This window comes from Accipiter gentilis, chromosome 27, assembly GCF_929443795.1.
Source record: "Accipiter gentilis chromosome 27, bAccGen1.1, whole genome shotgun sequence".
Taxonomy (NCBI): domain Eukaryota; kingdom Metazoa; phylum Chordata; class Aves; order Accipitriformes; family Accipitridae; genus Astur; species Astur gentilis.
Window position 1 is genome coordinate 1,459,757 of NC_064906.1, and position 14,866 is coordinate 1,474,622.

At 37.9% G+C, this 14,866-nt stretch overlaps 1 protein-coding gene across 7 annotated transcripts in view; it reads left to right on the forward strand.

Moving 5' to 3' along the window:
• The window catches only part of PTPRM (protein tyrosine phosphatase receptor type M), a 523,234-nt gene that overhangs the window by 441,600 nt on the left and 66,768 nt on the right, over nt 1-14,866 (forward strand). For all 7 annotated transcript variants that reach the window (XM_049830233.1, XM_049830234.1, XM_049830235.1 and 4 more), the window contains one exon: nt 12,130-12,217. In XM_049830233.1, the coding sequence (XP_049686190.1) occupies nt 12,130-12,217 (88 nt within the window). The remainder of the gene's footprint in view (nt 1-12,129; nt 12,218-14,866) is intronic.

Below are 14,866 nucleotides of genomic sequence, written 5' to 3' on the forward strand. Positions count from 1 at the left end.
GCCTGGTTGATAAATTGCTGGAGGGATACCTCTCTTGGAATTAGAAAGTGCTGTGTATACATTTCAGACATCAAATAGGACAATTCAGGTTGGTGAGCTGCTGCTATTCATTAGTTCACCTAACCAGACACTTGTTCTAACAAGTAGTCTTGGGTCTGTATTGAAGCACTGCTGTCTGTCAGTATACAGTGCGCATGCTAAAAATGATTGGGCAACGGCAGCACTTATCATTATCAATCCCATTACTACCACTACCATGTTTATGCTGATTATATGCTCTTACATACTCTGTATTATTCTTTCAAGAGTTTCTCAGAGAGGTGTGGAATCATATAGGACCAACACCCTTTTTTTTCAAAGTTCTTGCCCACCCACTCCTTTCCAGTAAGTGTGTTGTTGTCCAAAGGGAAGATGATTGGCAGGAAGCAATTATTGAGTGAGACCCTGGAGAGGGTTGTCTAGGAAAAGGAAACATAATTTTAAAAAGCCGGAGCCAGGAGTTTTGAATAGTGAAGTAGCAGGAGTTCCCATCACTGGAAGCACTCAGCGGCTCTACTGTGACCCTTTACTGCTGTCCCCTGAGCAGAACAGTATAGCAAACGATAGGCACAGGGACTGGATGCCAGCCAGGAAAAGTGGGAAGTAGACACGTAGCTTTAGATAGAAAGAGATCTTTTTCTCTAGAACAAGGAAAATACTGGGCTAAAAGTCAAGCCTAGAGGAATGAATAATTGTCTTTGTATATGCTAACAAATAGTGTATTTGCAAACAATTAAAGCAGACGTTGAGGCACCAAAGTTTCCTGTGAAGATCAAAAGATGTAATGAACCAGCACAATGAAGTGCTATCCTTTTTATGAAGCGGCACTGCAAGTAGACCCTTATCTATTTTAGCCTACCCTGCTACTCTTACTTCCCTTGAGAAGTACTATCTTATCCACTGGAAAAAATAACAGTGTGGAAAATATTTGTGTTCCATCTGTGCATGCCAGTGTACTCTGGCTTTTATCTTGTAGTTTAATATGATGTCAGTGTCGCCCTGTAGCAAAATTAAAATCTTATTATGTGAGCTTTGTTTCTTTCTTATCTTCTATCCAAACTATATTAACTAGAGCAGCCTAGATACACTCATGAAAACCCTTGAGGCTCACTTAGCGAGCAAAATCTGAGGGGTGCTTTATCACTTCTGAAAGGTTAGATCAGCTGTGTGTACATTACAACTTGGATGAAGATAGGAGGGGTTTTGTTCACTTTTCAAATTCAACATTTGTTTGCTTTTGTTTCATTTCTCCACATGCTGTTTTCTGTTGCTTCAGGGAACTTTATTACATTCAAGGTTTTTCCAAATTGTGTGGTTCTAAATCAGAAACAGCTTGTCTTTACAGGGGATTTGAAGATGTTATCCAGTTTTCTATGCTTAGGTCAGCTGATAATTTAAAAAGCCAGGCGGTTCACGTGAATTCTGACCTCAGCATACTGTCTCAATTACAATTACAATTATTTATTCAGATAAAATCAGGCAGAAATATTACTCGATTAGGTAGAAATGGGTCAGAAGTCACTTTTCTTATCAGCATATGCGTCCACCAGTTTAATGTTGATCACCTTTCATTAGAAATAATCTTCAGCAAGCAGATGACAGAAGTGCACCAGTATTAAATAAATAGTACCTCTTCAAATAATATAGTTGCTCAAAGAGTAGTGTCCTGACCTACAGTGTCAATCAAGTCATGGAAAATAAGTATTTTGCCATGCCAACTCTTCAGAAAGAGTTTCTTGGAATTCCTAAGCCTTGTTTTGTGCATTACATAGTATATGTAGGCAATGAGTGGAGTAGCTCTCATCAATCACTACATAAAACATGAGTGAACAGAAAGTTATGACTACAACACAAAGTTTACTACTACAGTTAAATGCACACTATTATTTTTCTTCTGATGACTGAAAAAAAGTTTGTCTTTTCTTCTTCTCCCCTCTCTTTCTTTCTCTCTCTCTCTGTATTTTTCATTTTAATTTCTTTCTTTCTTTTTTTTTCTTTCTTGTTATATTTACAACCAATTGCAGACTCTTCTTTACTATAGCAAGAAAAAAAATCTGTGGTTCTTGCCTACTTTTTTCATAGCACATTGTATCTTTATGCTCTGCTTTAGTAACATTTCATTAGCTCTTTGAAACCATTCCCTGAGGCAAGCTTTTATTATTTGTAAAGTAAATCAAATATCATAGTGCTAATCTTTAGGAGGAAAAATGGGCTAGACTCAGAAGAAATATTTAAATCTTCTATTAGTTTTTTGAATTAAAATTTAAACTGCACAAAAAGATCCCAAATAATATTCTCAAAGCTCTAAGGTACCTAAAAACACTTTGTGGAATCCATCTGCCTGCTAATGTTCTGAGTTCAACAGAAAATCCAGAAGTGATGTACTTCTGAGTTCTAAGTAGTATTGTGGAAGGAATGTTTTGCTTGGCAGAAAAGCACTTGAAAAAGAGTTTCTTGATTAAAAATTGGAAACAAAAAACCAGAGACAAACCCACTGTTTTCCAAATTCTAATAGAGTAGCAATGCACAGGCATACCGACATCCTTACATAAATGTAAGTAACTTCAAACAGAGGGAAAGGAAGTGAGAAGCAGAGTTGCAGCCAAGGAGGAAAGAGGAGTTGGAGGAAACTGCTGCTAGGTGAAACAGGATGTCATATCTTCTCTTCTGCAAAGCTTACTCATCAGGAAGTCTCAAGGAGTCTTAGCAAGTAGTGCAGATCTGTGATGCAAAAAATCAAAGCCTATGGCACCATTAACACACATATCACAACTTGCTTAGTCTGGAAGTTCTAGGGGTCTGTCATTCTGGCTACTTGTAAAACAACTGCAACAAAAGAGCACCAGAAGTTACCACAGTGACATTGGAAAAAGGAGTGATTACACTGATAATTTGGCAGCCAATAGCTGCTTTGGATACCTTGTCCTCTAATACAGGAAATTGAGGTAAGTTTTCCAAGATGGGAGCAAAAGAGGCACGTTATTATCATCATCATCACCATTAATAATAACAATAACAATAACAGTGTTGTTAACTTCCCTGAATTAAGTCATAGTTAGATGGTTGTAATGGTATCTTGGATACCTGCATTAGCACAGAGTTAATGTCTCTGCCTTCACTCAATATCTTAAGATACCTCTCCTTTTTGGCCTCATTCAAACCATGTCATAGTGATCAGGCTGAGTATTTTCCTTCTCTCCAGGTCTTTTGAGGTATTTACATGTTACCCTTCCAAAGATGGTATAAAAATTTAACTCAGAATTTATCTTAAAACCTTATCTACACATTCAGTGCACTATGTAACCTTGAGTCCTGCCCCTTTTGTGTAAATACCTGTGTCTTGATAAGTAGAAATTCTCAGTAAGAAATAAATAACTCTGCACCATCTTTTACTGGTGTAGTGTGCAATTAACACGTGTAATTACATCCTTTGGAACAACTTAGGGAGGAAGCAAGGAGATAGCAGCGTTACCGAATAATGAAGCGGATAATTTTGTTCACAAAAGGGTGGCTAGTGCCTGTGTGGTGATCAATGTCTTTCTGTATTTCCCCAGAAGAGGTTTCCTATCAAAGCACAGAAGTAGTTGGTATTCAGTGTAGCCTGTGTTCATTCACTTTATGTTTACAGACATTACAGTCATGAGTGTTGCCCAAGTTCACTGTCTTCTTGAAAATGTACGAGGTGTGATAGTTGTGAACAAAACTTTTAATTACATATTGTGTTAAAAAAAAAAGTGGGGGAGTGTCATGGTTTAAGCCCAGCTGGTAACAAAGCACCATGAAACCGCTTGCTCACTCCTCCCACTGCATCCCCAGTGGGATGAGGAGAAAATTTAAAGAAAAGCTCGCGGGTTGACACAAGGACAGGGAGCGATCACTCACCACTTATGGTCACAGGCAAAACCCAGACTTGACTCAGGGGAAAAAAAAACCAAAATCAACTTGTTACCAATCAAATCAAAACAGGGTATTGAGAATTAAAACCAAATCTTAAAACACCTTCCCCCTCAGCCCCCGCTTCTTCCTGGGCTCAACCCCACTCCAGGTTCTCTCCACCTCCTCCCCCCGGCGGCGCAGGGGAACGGGATGGGGGTTGGGGTCAGCTCAGGGGATGGGGGTTGGGGTCAGCTCCCCACACCTGGTCTCTGCCGCTCCTTCCTCCTCAGGGGGAGGAGGACTCCGCACTCGGTCCCTGCTTCAGCGTGGGGTCCCTCCCACAGAAGACAGTCCTCCACGAACTTCCCTGGCATGGGTCCTTTCTGTGGGCTGCAGTCCTTCAGGCACAGACTGCTCCAGCGCGGGCTTTCCCATGGAGTCACGGCCATCTTGGGGGGCATCTCCCTGCTCCAGTGTGGGGTCCTCCACAGACTGCAGGTGGGCATCTGCTCCCCCACTCCCCTCCATGGGCTGCAGGGGGACAGCCTGCCATCTTGTCTCACCATGGGCTGCAGGGGCAATCCTCCTCCAGCGCCCGTCCTCCCCCTCCTTCCTCACTGACCTCGGTATCTGCAGAGGGGTTCCTCTCACATTCCAATCTCCTCTCCCGCTGCAGGTTCACCTTCTTAAATCTGTTCTCCCAGAGATGCTACCCCTGTCGCTGATGGGCTTGGCCTTGGCAAGAGGCAGGTCCGACTTGGAGCTGGGGAAGCTTCGAGCAGCCTCTCACAGGAGCCACCCCTGCGGCCCCTCCCCCGCTACCAAAAACCTGCCACACAAACCCAAAACAGGGAGGAATGAGGAGATATGAAAATCCCATGTGCTGTACATGAAAACTATTCAATAAATCCCCCAAAAGCAGGAAATCTATTTTCATGAGAGGAAATAAGTACTGCTTGAGACCAACTTTAATTTTTTTTACACACAAGTTAAAAATAATATAACCTGCACATTAGTTATAGTGCAAGTGTGCATATTGTACCCAGAGGATCCCTTCTATAAAAAAGGGATCATAAAATCCCATCAACATACTATATTTTTCTGCTGGAGATAAATCTGGAAGATTAATGAGGTCAAGTTATTGCTATCTAGTATGCTAGGGAATAAGTTTCTAAATTAGAATTTTAATTGTATGTTCTACTGCAGTCCTCTTACTAATTCACATTTCACCATATTTCTAAAATCTTTCCTTATATGGCAGTCTTAAAGAGTTTTAAAGGAATGAAAGTAATGGAGTTTTTAAAACTTAAGTAGGTAAAATGGAAATGGCTCTGAAAGCCTATAGAAACTAGGTTATCTATCAAATTTTTAAAGCTTTCTGCAGAATCTATAAAGATTTCTATTCCTGCTGTTGAATCTTAAATGTGAACTTCAGGTGTGGCAGTGTTAGATACCCAGATGAGAAATGACATCAACAAATCTCATAAATAGGTTGGTTTAAAAAATAAATGGAAAGTAATTCTTTGTTAGTTATTCTAGAAGTACTCCATGACACTCCCTTTTGCATTATTGTCATGGTTTAAGACCAAATGACAATTGGTCATTGGAGACTAAATGTACTCAGCTACCAAAATATTTCAATCACAGATACAGGCAATTTTACAAATTGCACAACTTCCCTGTTCTGCAGGAGAGAAGACATGGTCCAGGAGAGAAGTTGGGTGGGTCTGCATGGTGGATCCAGCCATGCCATGTGTTGTCCTTCAGTGCTTCTCAGGGGGCCTCCTCCCTTGTCCTCTGGGTCCTCTCCCCGAGCAACCCAGGAAACTGGCAGATACAGGACTGGGTAGAAAAGAATACCTAATTCTTGATTATCTTGTCCGAATGCACTTGGTGCCTAAAAACTAGCTTTCACCATGGCTGGCACTCACAATCTGCTATTCCTGAAGGTGTGCAACACCTTCACAGCTCTCACAGTGACTGACAAGTCACTTTCACTTAAGTTACTTCTCTGTTCTTATAACTGAGCTAATCTGTTATCCTATAGTGTTAACTAAATTTCACATGCATTTGCTAGCGCTATTGTCAACTAGAGCTATGTCATGCTAACTGCTACAAGTATCCATGCCATTAAAGATATCACACCAAAGCAGTTCAGTTATTTTAATATGTTTTCATTATGCAGCTGTAGCTTGACTAGACTGGCCAGCTGTCCAGGGAGTTCCAAAGCTTGTGACTTTAAAAATACAAATGTATTAGAAAATATAGTAACTTAAAGCATGTTGCCGCTGAAAAATGACCACACCAATACAATGACAGAATTAGTACCAGATTTTGTCTTACCATGTGGTTTTAGTCCCTTTTTTTGAAATCTGAATGGTTAGTTATGCTGCAGTTAGTCAGTAGAGGAGGTAACAGTTCCCCTTCCATTTCAACATTTAATGTAGACAGTAACTATGATGTTTAGTGTCTCAAAAGACCAGAAGAACTTTTGCTTTTGTATGCTTCTTGTGTGTAATATAGACACCCAAGAAGGAAAAGACTCCCACCTGTGGCTATGCAAGCCTTTATGAATGGATGTTTCTTTTTTTTTTTTAAACATGAGTTCAAGGAGGCACAACCACATAAAGGAGCATCAGGAACAATATTAGAGAGTTGCTGTGTGTCAGACTATAACTGTATATCTGCTTTAAGACTGATTTGCACCATTTATATTGCACTCAGAAGACTCTATGTAAACTATCAGCCTAATTTTTTCAGAAAATTCCAAACAGAATGAGGGAGGTTTGGCGATAACATCAATGTATTCTATTTGCAACAATCTTTACTGGCTTCTTTTTCTTCCATGTTCAGACCTAGGTTACAGTAACACACTGGTAAATGCTTTATATCTGCTGAAGGCAGTTTACATTGATTAGATAGATTTTCACATTGGCTTTTGCAACAGACAGTTTTCAAGGGCAGGCATAGTAAAATGGGGGGTTTTAATTCCATTATTTGAAAACTGGACATAATTCTCAGTGATTGAAACTGACAGAGGAGAAAAAGCCAATGGTGAATATATTCTCTAGTGGCACGCTGTCATCCACAAATGCTTTCAGTGACCAAAGCAATGATTGAAGTATGAAGAGCTGCTTGCATACAGTGGGTTTCCATCAGTGAAATCATTTACCACTGCTCACAAACACTTGGGGTGATCTATTACTTGCAGGTGATGCATTTTCAATGATAAAATCTTTCTTCAAAGTGACTAGAAGATTAAAAATGTTGTTTCATAGCTTGGACCTCTCTGCAATTTCTTTAACGTAACTATCAATGACTCTTCCTTCTTAATTCCTTAACATTCTAAGAACTCAGTTATCAACAAACTGAATGTGATTATTTCAATTTTCTGTTTAAAAAAACCAGTTAATGTTGTTAAGTAACATGTACATCCTCGCATGCCAGATATTTTGCAGATTCTGAACACTGAAAAACCAATGAACTGACAGATCTACTGTACTCATAAATCTTGCAGTGTTCATTAAATGAGCCTGAAGGTCCTTGTCCTCCAAACATTTATGGACTTGCTTAAAATAAAATGTGTGTTTACTAGGGTTTGTAAATACAAAGAAGAGTCTAATGCAATGCTAGGATCTTAACTCATAGCTTAATGGATGCATTTTTTTCCATCTGTAATCTCCACATATAAAGAGGACACAGCACTAGTAAAGGGTGATATATTTAGGTAAAACTAATGATGTATCTTCACTATCCAAATCAGGGCATTATAGGCATCTAATTTAGCTACAACTCAAAGAACCTATGGTAGAAGTATAAGTTTCCTCTATAGCTAATTAAATTTAGACAAGGACCTCCTCCATTAGGACCACCATTAGTTATCTGGTCTGGCCTAAAGTAGACACTGTGTGTAACTCTCTGCATGTAGCTTAAAAACAAATCCAGAGGCATTTAGAACTGAATAGGTCAAATTACTCATTTTGCTAAAGTACATCTTAATCTGGTTATCTAGAAATAGCAATGGAAAAATTGATGTTATCAGTGAAGAAACTTAGGGTCAATTGGGAAAATCAGACATCATAGAGTCACACATTTAAAAACAAATCCACAGATCAAACTTAAGATTGTTACACAGTGAAATATGCATTTCTGTACATAATATTCTTGCTTATTAAGTAGGCAGAGCAAGATTTATGATGTCCTTAACTTCTCATTTCTTTGCTTGTAGGACATTGCATTTCGTAAATGACATTGTGGGAGTCTAAACTGTTGTCACCTAGCAACTATGAAGTATTTTTTGAAAAAGTTGCTTCTTGGCTTTGGATTCATGATAAAAATAGTAATTCCACTCAACACTTTACATTTGTAGATCTTAAAGTGCTTACAAAGATGCATTATTTTTACTATCCTTATTAGAAGCATGAAAATCTAGGATGGAAAGTGTGTTGCCAAAAACAACGATCAACAGAGCTACAAATTGTATCCTGAAGATCTCGCCCTATTCTCCACATTCCAGCCTTTCAAAGTCTACTTTTATATAGGTCCCTTCCAATATTTTCTAGTCTTATAAATTTTAAATGAGGAAAGGGAATAATTTAAAGAATCTGTATTTGCAATTATTATATCCCCCTCTCATTTGAGATATTGCGGTTATTTTCTAGTCTGAGGGTCACAGTGAATTAGCCCTTGGCAAATATTTAATTTTTAATGGAAACCACTGCAGCATTGAGTTAAAGCAAGCAAAAGCTTCACATTCATCCTAAGATGATCCTGCTGCTGCATCACTGACCAGTTCTCATGTTGCATATGCAGTTCCGTATAATTTAGGGTTTTTTCAGGAACTGTTTTATCCTGACTATTGAAATATTTTCTAATAACAGAATGACAGTTGACATTGCATATTGTAACAACAGCTGGCTTGAAAAGTGTTTCATTTTTCAAGTAGATCCTGGAGGCTGGGTAGGCAAGGTTTTGTGTGATTTGAGTTACAGAAATACTTATTTTAAAATATTTGAGAAATGTCCTACACTCATTTTCAGTTCTCCATTGCCCTTGCCAGACATTTGGTAGAATTAAGCTGTTTGGGGGCATATTTCTTCCTAATACTCCACATTTTTAAAAAACTTTTAAGGATGAATTAGAATGAATAACCACTAAAATAATGTGTGGGCTGCTGTGCAGCAGTCTCCCTGGAGAGTGATATGTCAGGAAAAACATTAAAAAAATTTCTGTAATGAAATGTATATTTCTCACAAGTAAGAGAAGATCTTGACAGATCATCTGTTATGAGGTATCTGCTCTGTTCTTTACTTGTGGGACAAATGGGATTTCTCCTTATAATTCACTGTGGATTATCATTCTGTTGCAGTTTGTGTAATGGCAGCACATGGGGAATTTAGGAAGTGACACTCCAGCTGTCTTTTACAATAACTGTTTCTTTTTATGCTTTTGCACCGTAATACCTCCTCCTTCAAATTGTCTTTTCTGTACACTTCTTACTGAAATACCTGTGTGTATCCCAAAATGAATTAAAAAGAAAAATGGATCCACATAAATTGTGTCTATTTTCCGTAATTGATAGGTTTTATTTCATTCATTAATTTATTGATAAAAACCCAAAGAAAAACATATATCTAGAGTTCTTTTTCTATAATACATTTTTAATACAGAAAGTGAAGTCAATATGCAGCAGCTGGAAACGTAAATCTGTCTCCTGTTTTTCGTTGTTGTGTATGGTTTGATATATATGTATGATAAAGAATAAAATGAACTATGTTGCAGACATATTATTAGGAAATATTTTATCTGTAAGGCTCATTAAGTTTATCATTGTTTTCAGAAGTTCCAAACAGGTGGGAGAAATTGAACCCGTACATTAGCAGGGGAGAAGCAGACGAGCTGCCCAAACCAGTACATTGCCTGTTGTATATCTTCCCTGAATTCAATGCAGCTGTCTCTAGAGATTTACTTTAATCGATTGGTTTAAAGCAATTTTGTAAAAGTTCGTTAGTGGGACAGGGAGAAGCAAGAAGTCCCTAGCAGTATATTTGAGTCCTCCATATTTCAAGGTGTAGGCTTGGAAGCTGTATCAGCAGGACTCTTTCTCTGTAACAGCATATGTAATGTGTAATGAATTAAACCCAAAACCACTTGCTGGGTAGTGTCTTATGGATCAATTCTGTACTAGTCTGTAGCAGAAGGACTGTAAGAAAACTAGAATTCTCTGTAGTCTATCTAGCTGCCTGGAACGCAAAATCCCGAGGAAGATACCAGGTCAAGTTTTAAGTCAGATGAATGATTAGTTTGTTCTGCCTTTGGAGCTTTGTTGCTGAACATTTCCATCCCTATTTTGCCTTTAACTATGTTTAATTGTTCACCATCCAGTGTTGTCTGAGAGTAAGTGTAAACTCTGCAAGAAATTGAGACATAGGTCTTTGCCCGTGGAGAGCAATTACTTATGCCATTCAGTCTGGCTTATTACAAAAGTATTTTCCATCCAGCCTGAGTTGAGAGTGCTCTGAAGTGGGAGGGCTTGCTTGCTTTAGCTGCCGTTGGCAGATATATAATCAGGTAATGATTGGCGCCTTTTTGGTAAACAGCCACAAAGCTGTAAATCATTTTAGGATTTACAGGGCTCCATTTCTCTATCCTGACAGCAATCTGCATTTCTCAGAGCCGTACCCAATGATGGTATGCTGTGATTAAGGAGAAACTTATTTATATTAGTGGGTTTTAGTCATTTTACAATCAATTTACAAACCTTTAAAATTTTTCTAAACGTGGAGAGATGAAGGACAAACAAATTGAAGCCTTTTGACAAGGCTTCTGTTTTTGTTAAGTTATTATGAACTTTTTAGAAATAATCCATGTATTCCCAGGAGTTTCCATATCATAAATTGGAAACCAGTACTGTAGTGAACTTATTAAAAGAAAACTCATTTTAGGCACTGAATGCCCCTGTGTTCCATTGACTTCAGTAAGAGATCAAGGGTTTATTTTTATTTTTATGCTCTTTACTAATGGAAATCATTGGGATTCAATAATGCATTTCAAGTGTGAGGGCAAAGGACATTAACTGTAGTCCATTTAGTGGGCATTATCTATTTTAAACCACTCAGAATGTGTTGAGGTCTTCCAAGAGGTACAAACTTCCTGAAGTTTTCCCTATTGAATTTAGGACTTTTAGCCATTTTTTGGCTTCTGCTACCAGAAAAATAAATCATGTACATTCATGTCCCTCTTGAATCAGAAGATTTAATCTACTGGTCATTGTAGTAAAAAGATCAAAACATGAGTTAAGACCAGCCATTGTCCTGATAGAAGTCCACTGTTTGCTTTGGCAACTAAATATTTTTAACACTAGATTAATATTTCAATGCAAAATGATAAAATGCATCTACATGAGATGACTTAGAGATACAGTGTGTAAATTAAGAAATTGTGCAAATGCTCTTTTAGACCACAGGATAGGTAGGACATAACAACTTGCTTGCAGCCCTTTTGACAGCTGGTGTGTTTTAGTAATGTAAAAATATATTTTTAGCACCTTCAACTTTCTTATTTACATTAGATTTATTAACTACAGCACAGAGGTTGGGTGAATATTAGATTATATCTTTCACAAAATCACATTTTTATTCTCTGACAAAATAATCATCATGGTGGTATCATAAATTATGTTTAAAAAAACAGACACACACATGCTAATTGAATCTAAATTTTTTAAAAATGTCTGTATATGTACAGATCCATGAGGTAATCTGCCAAGAAGTAACTGAAATTTGTGGATATGTCAAAAATAAAACATGTTAGTACAGTGTGTAGTTCTGCACTCAAATACTGGAGCAACTCCAACACCGAAGGTCCTTCGGCTCTGTGTGTGTATGAAAATTAGGTGGAGAATCTGGATAGCACAAATGAAGGACTCTTAGTGTTGCAAGCATGCAACTTTGGAAAGGTTTAATAGCATTTCACGTGCAAGTAATTCTTCTTGCTATTACACAGATAATCTCATGTCAAATTTTAGATAACATCTGGAGCTATGCACAAATACCATTTAAACAGGAGACTCATTTTTTTGCTCAGTAAAAGAATCAGTTAAATGACACTTCAACAACCATACCTGCAAGTACTGTTTACCTTTCTCCTTGGTTTATCTGTCAGGTAACTGTTGCTGCATGCTTTTCTTAATGTCACTTTTTTTTCCTTTTTTAGAGTTTCTTTGAAGGACAGTCTGCACCATGGGATTCCGCTAAGAAAGATGAGAACAGAATGAAAAATAGATATGGGAATATCATTGCATGTAAGTGTTGACAACATAATTGTCCACTGTGTTAACTTCCCTTCAGAACTGGATAAGAATGACCATCAGCCTTGTGCTCACATTAGGCTTATATTCCTCTTCTCTAATGAGGAAGATAAAAATGAGGGAAGATGTTACTTTTGTCTTTTTTTTTTTTTTTTTCTGAGAAAGCTGTCAGATTTAATGCATTTTCTCAACTAGCCCTCTGTATACCTTCAATCCTGTAATCAATGTTTGGCTAATGGAGAATGACACCTTTAACCAGTACTCAGCTCTAACAGCTCCCAGACTGCTTGTGGAAGCTTAGTGAGAGAGTACCCATGGTTGTATTGGTACCTTGATATTGGGTTCTGTATATTGTAGGAGAGGACAATACCACTGCTTAAGTATTCCTTAATAACAGTGACAGCTATCCTGACTTACCCTCTTAATGCTAGACGGACTTTAAGGAAAAAAACAGAATCTGTATGTTTTACTTAAAAATGCCAAGCTTGATAAAGATTAGATGTACTAACAATCAAATAACTTGAGGAGGTGATAGCATGCTTTGGTGAATGACCCCTATATCTGGCATTGTGAGATTGCAAAACGTGGCAAGAGATGCTGCATATGAACATGGGGGCAGAAAATATAACAAGTTTGGTAAAATTATATTATTGTTTACACACTGGTATTGTTGCACTTAAAGGGTAAGTTCCCATTGTGTATGTAGTACATGATCCCTTCCCTGATTGTTCCTTCAAAATCTAAGTTTAAGATATGAAGCATGTGTGTTTCTACCAGCTAGCCAGATAACCATGAAACAGGTATAAGCAGAGAAAAAAGCAGTGGTCACAGCATGTCAGAAGTTTTGTAAGCATGAAAATGAATGATGGCGTTTAAGGAGAGATCATTTAATGATACTGCTGGAATTTAGAAATCATGTATAACCCCAGGTACATGGGACAGCATAGAAGAATAAACAGTACTGATTGTCTGAACATTTGGAGGACCTATGGAAGGAGTATCTCGTGCGTATTTACACTGCCTAACTTCAGCACCTAATCTAGGTGCTTGTCCAGGCACAGATCTAGCTAAGTTTCCTCATCAGCGAATCACGTGGACTTGACAGAGAGGACAGCTCTTCTAGAGAAATTACTCAGAAGTAGAGCCCATTTGAATGTTTCTGAATCACCACCTCAAGAGGTCCTCTCTGCAGTGCTTGCATAACGAGTCTAGAGAGACCAGCTCCTAACTTAGTAACCTACAGTAGGTGATATGAATAGGCCCTTATATCACTGTGGCCCAGCTGGGCTGAGACAGTCTACAAAGAGAAAACAGCTCTGTAACTTGCTGCAGAAGGAGAACCCACAGGAAATGCTTGCGGAGGCAGAGGCAAGGTAAGCAAGAGATGCTATCTGCCACATCATTCTGAATGGACATGATAGTATTGCTGGGTATTTTGATGTATACTGTGCTACTTACTGAAAAAGGAAATTGAATCTTCTAGGGAAATGTGAATATCATGATGGGCTGGAGCATATGCAAAAGAAGATAAGTTAGCTAGATGTGGTTTTGCTTGTTTCCCTACAAGCAATCTTTAAGGTGTAACAAACTTGTTATTTTGTGAGGATGTAGCAATACATTAGATGACTACTATCATTTAAGTAAAAATACTGAAGGCATAAATAAGAATACCAAAAAGCTACATGTTTGTCCTTCCTTTGTGAAATTTTGTTTCCAGTCCCAAAGTATGACAATAGATCTTCTCTTTTAGTCAGGTTTAGTGTTGTCAGTCCCCTCTTTAATGTCATGTTAGGCATCACCTTACACTTTGACACCCTTTGGCTGAAGAAAACAGAAGACTGCTAGTGCTATATGTCTGAGGTAATGAAGTGATGAGTAGCCAAGGGAAAACAAGTAAAAGATATTAGACACACAAATCAATGGCAATTACAAGTGATACCGAAGTCTTTCTGAGAGGGCAAATATAACTCAGATCATTTAGATGTCAATTTACTTTTAATGTCTTCAGTATTTAGCAAAGGGAAAGAGTTGGATGGAATTGTTATCAATAACACTTCCTATTTATGTGTCTGTGAAAACACAGATAACAAGTTAAAATTAAAATCCATTAGAGTTAAAGGCAGTATCTTAAAAGAGAGGCTGAAACTGCCCACAGTTTGTCGTCTGCTAAATATGTGTATGCAAATGGGGTAGTTAACAGTTTAATTATTTTGTGTGGTTTTCTGCTGGATAAATGATTGCTTGTCGCAGACCCTGAGAGTACAATTTTAGTGGTCCACTTCTGAAAATTTGTCCCAGATAGTTGTATAAAGTATTTGCTTTAGGTGAAAAGCATTTTACTAAATTGCCTTTTTATGCTGTGTTTAAAGACTTAAAATGTGATGGTTCAGATGCCACTGACTATAGGTACTTGATTATAATTAAATGTATATCTTTTTCTGTAAAGCATTTAATGCAATTTTTTCCCATCCATTTATCCTCTTTGTTTAAATTTTCCCCAAGATACTACCGTTACATAATTGCTTGTAGTCATTATTGTTCTCTGAGGGAACTAAAAAAATAGCACCAAGTGGCCAGCATTGCAGGAGCTTGTCAAATTGGCAATATACTATACATTACCCAAGTGATGTGTGTTTAATTGGC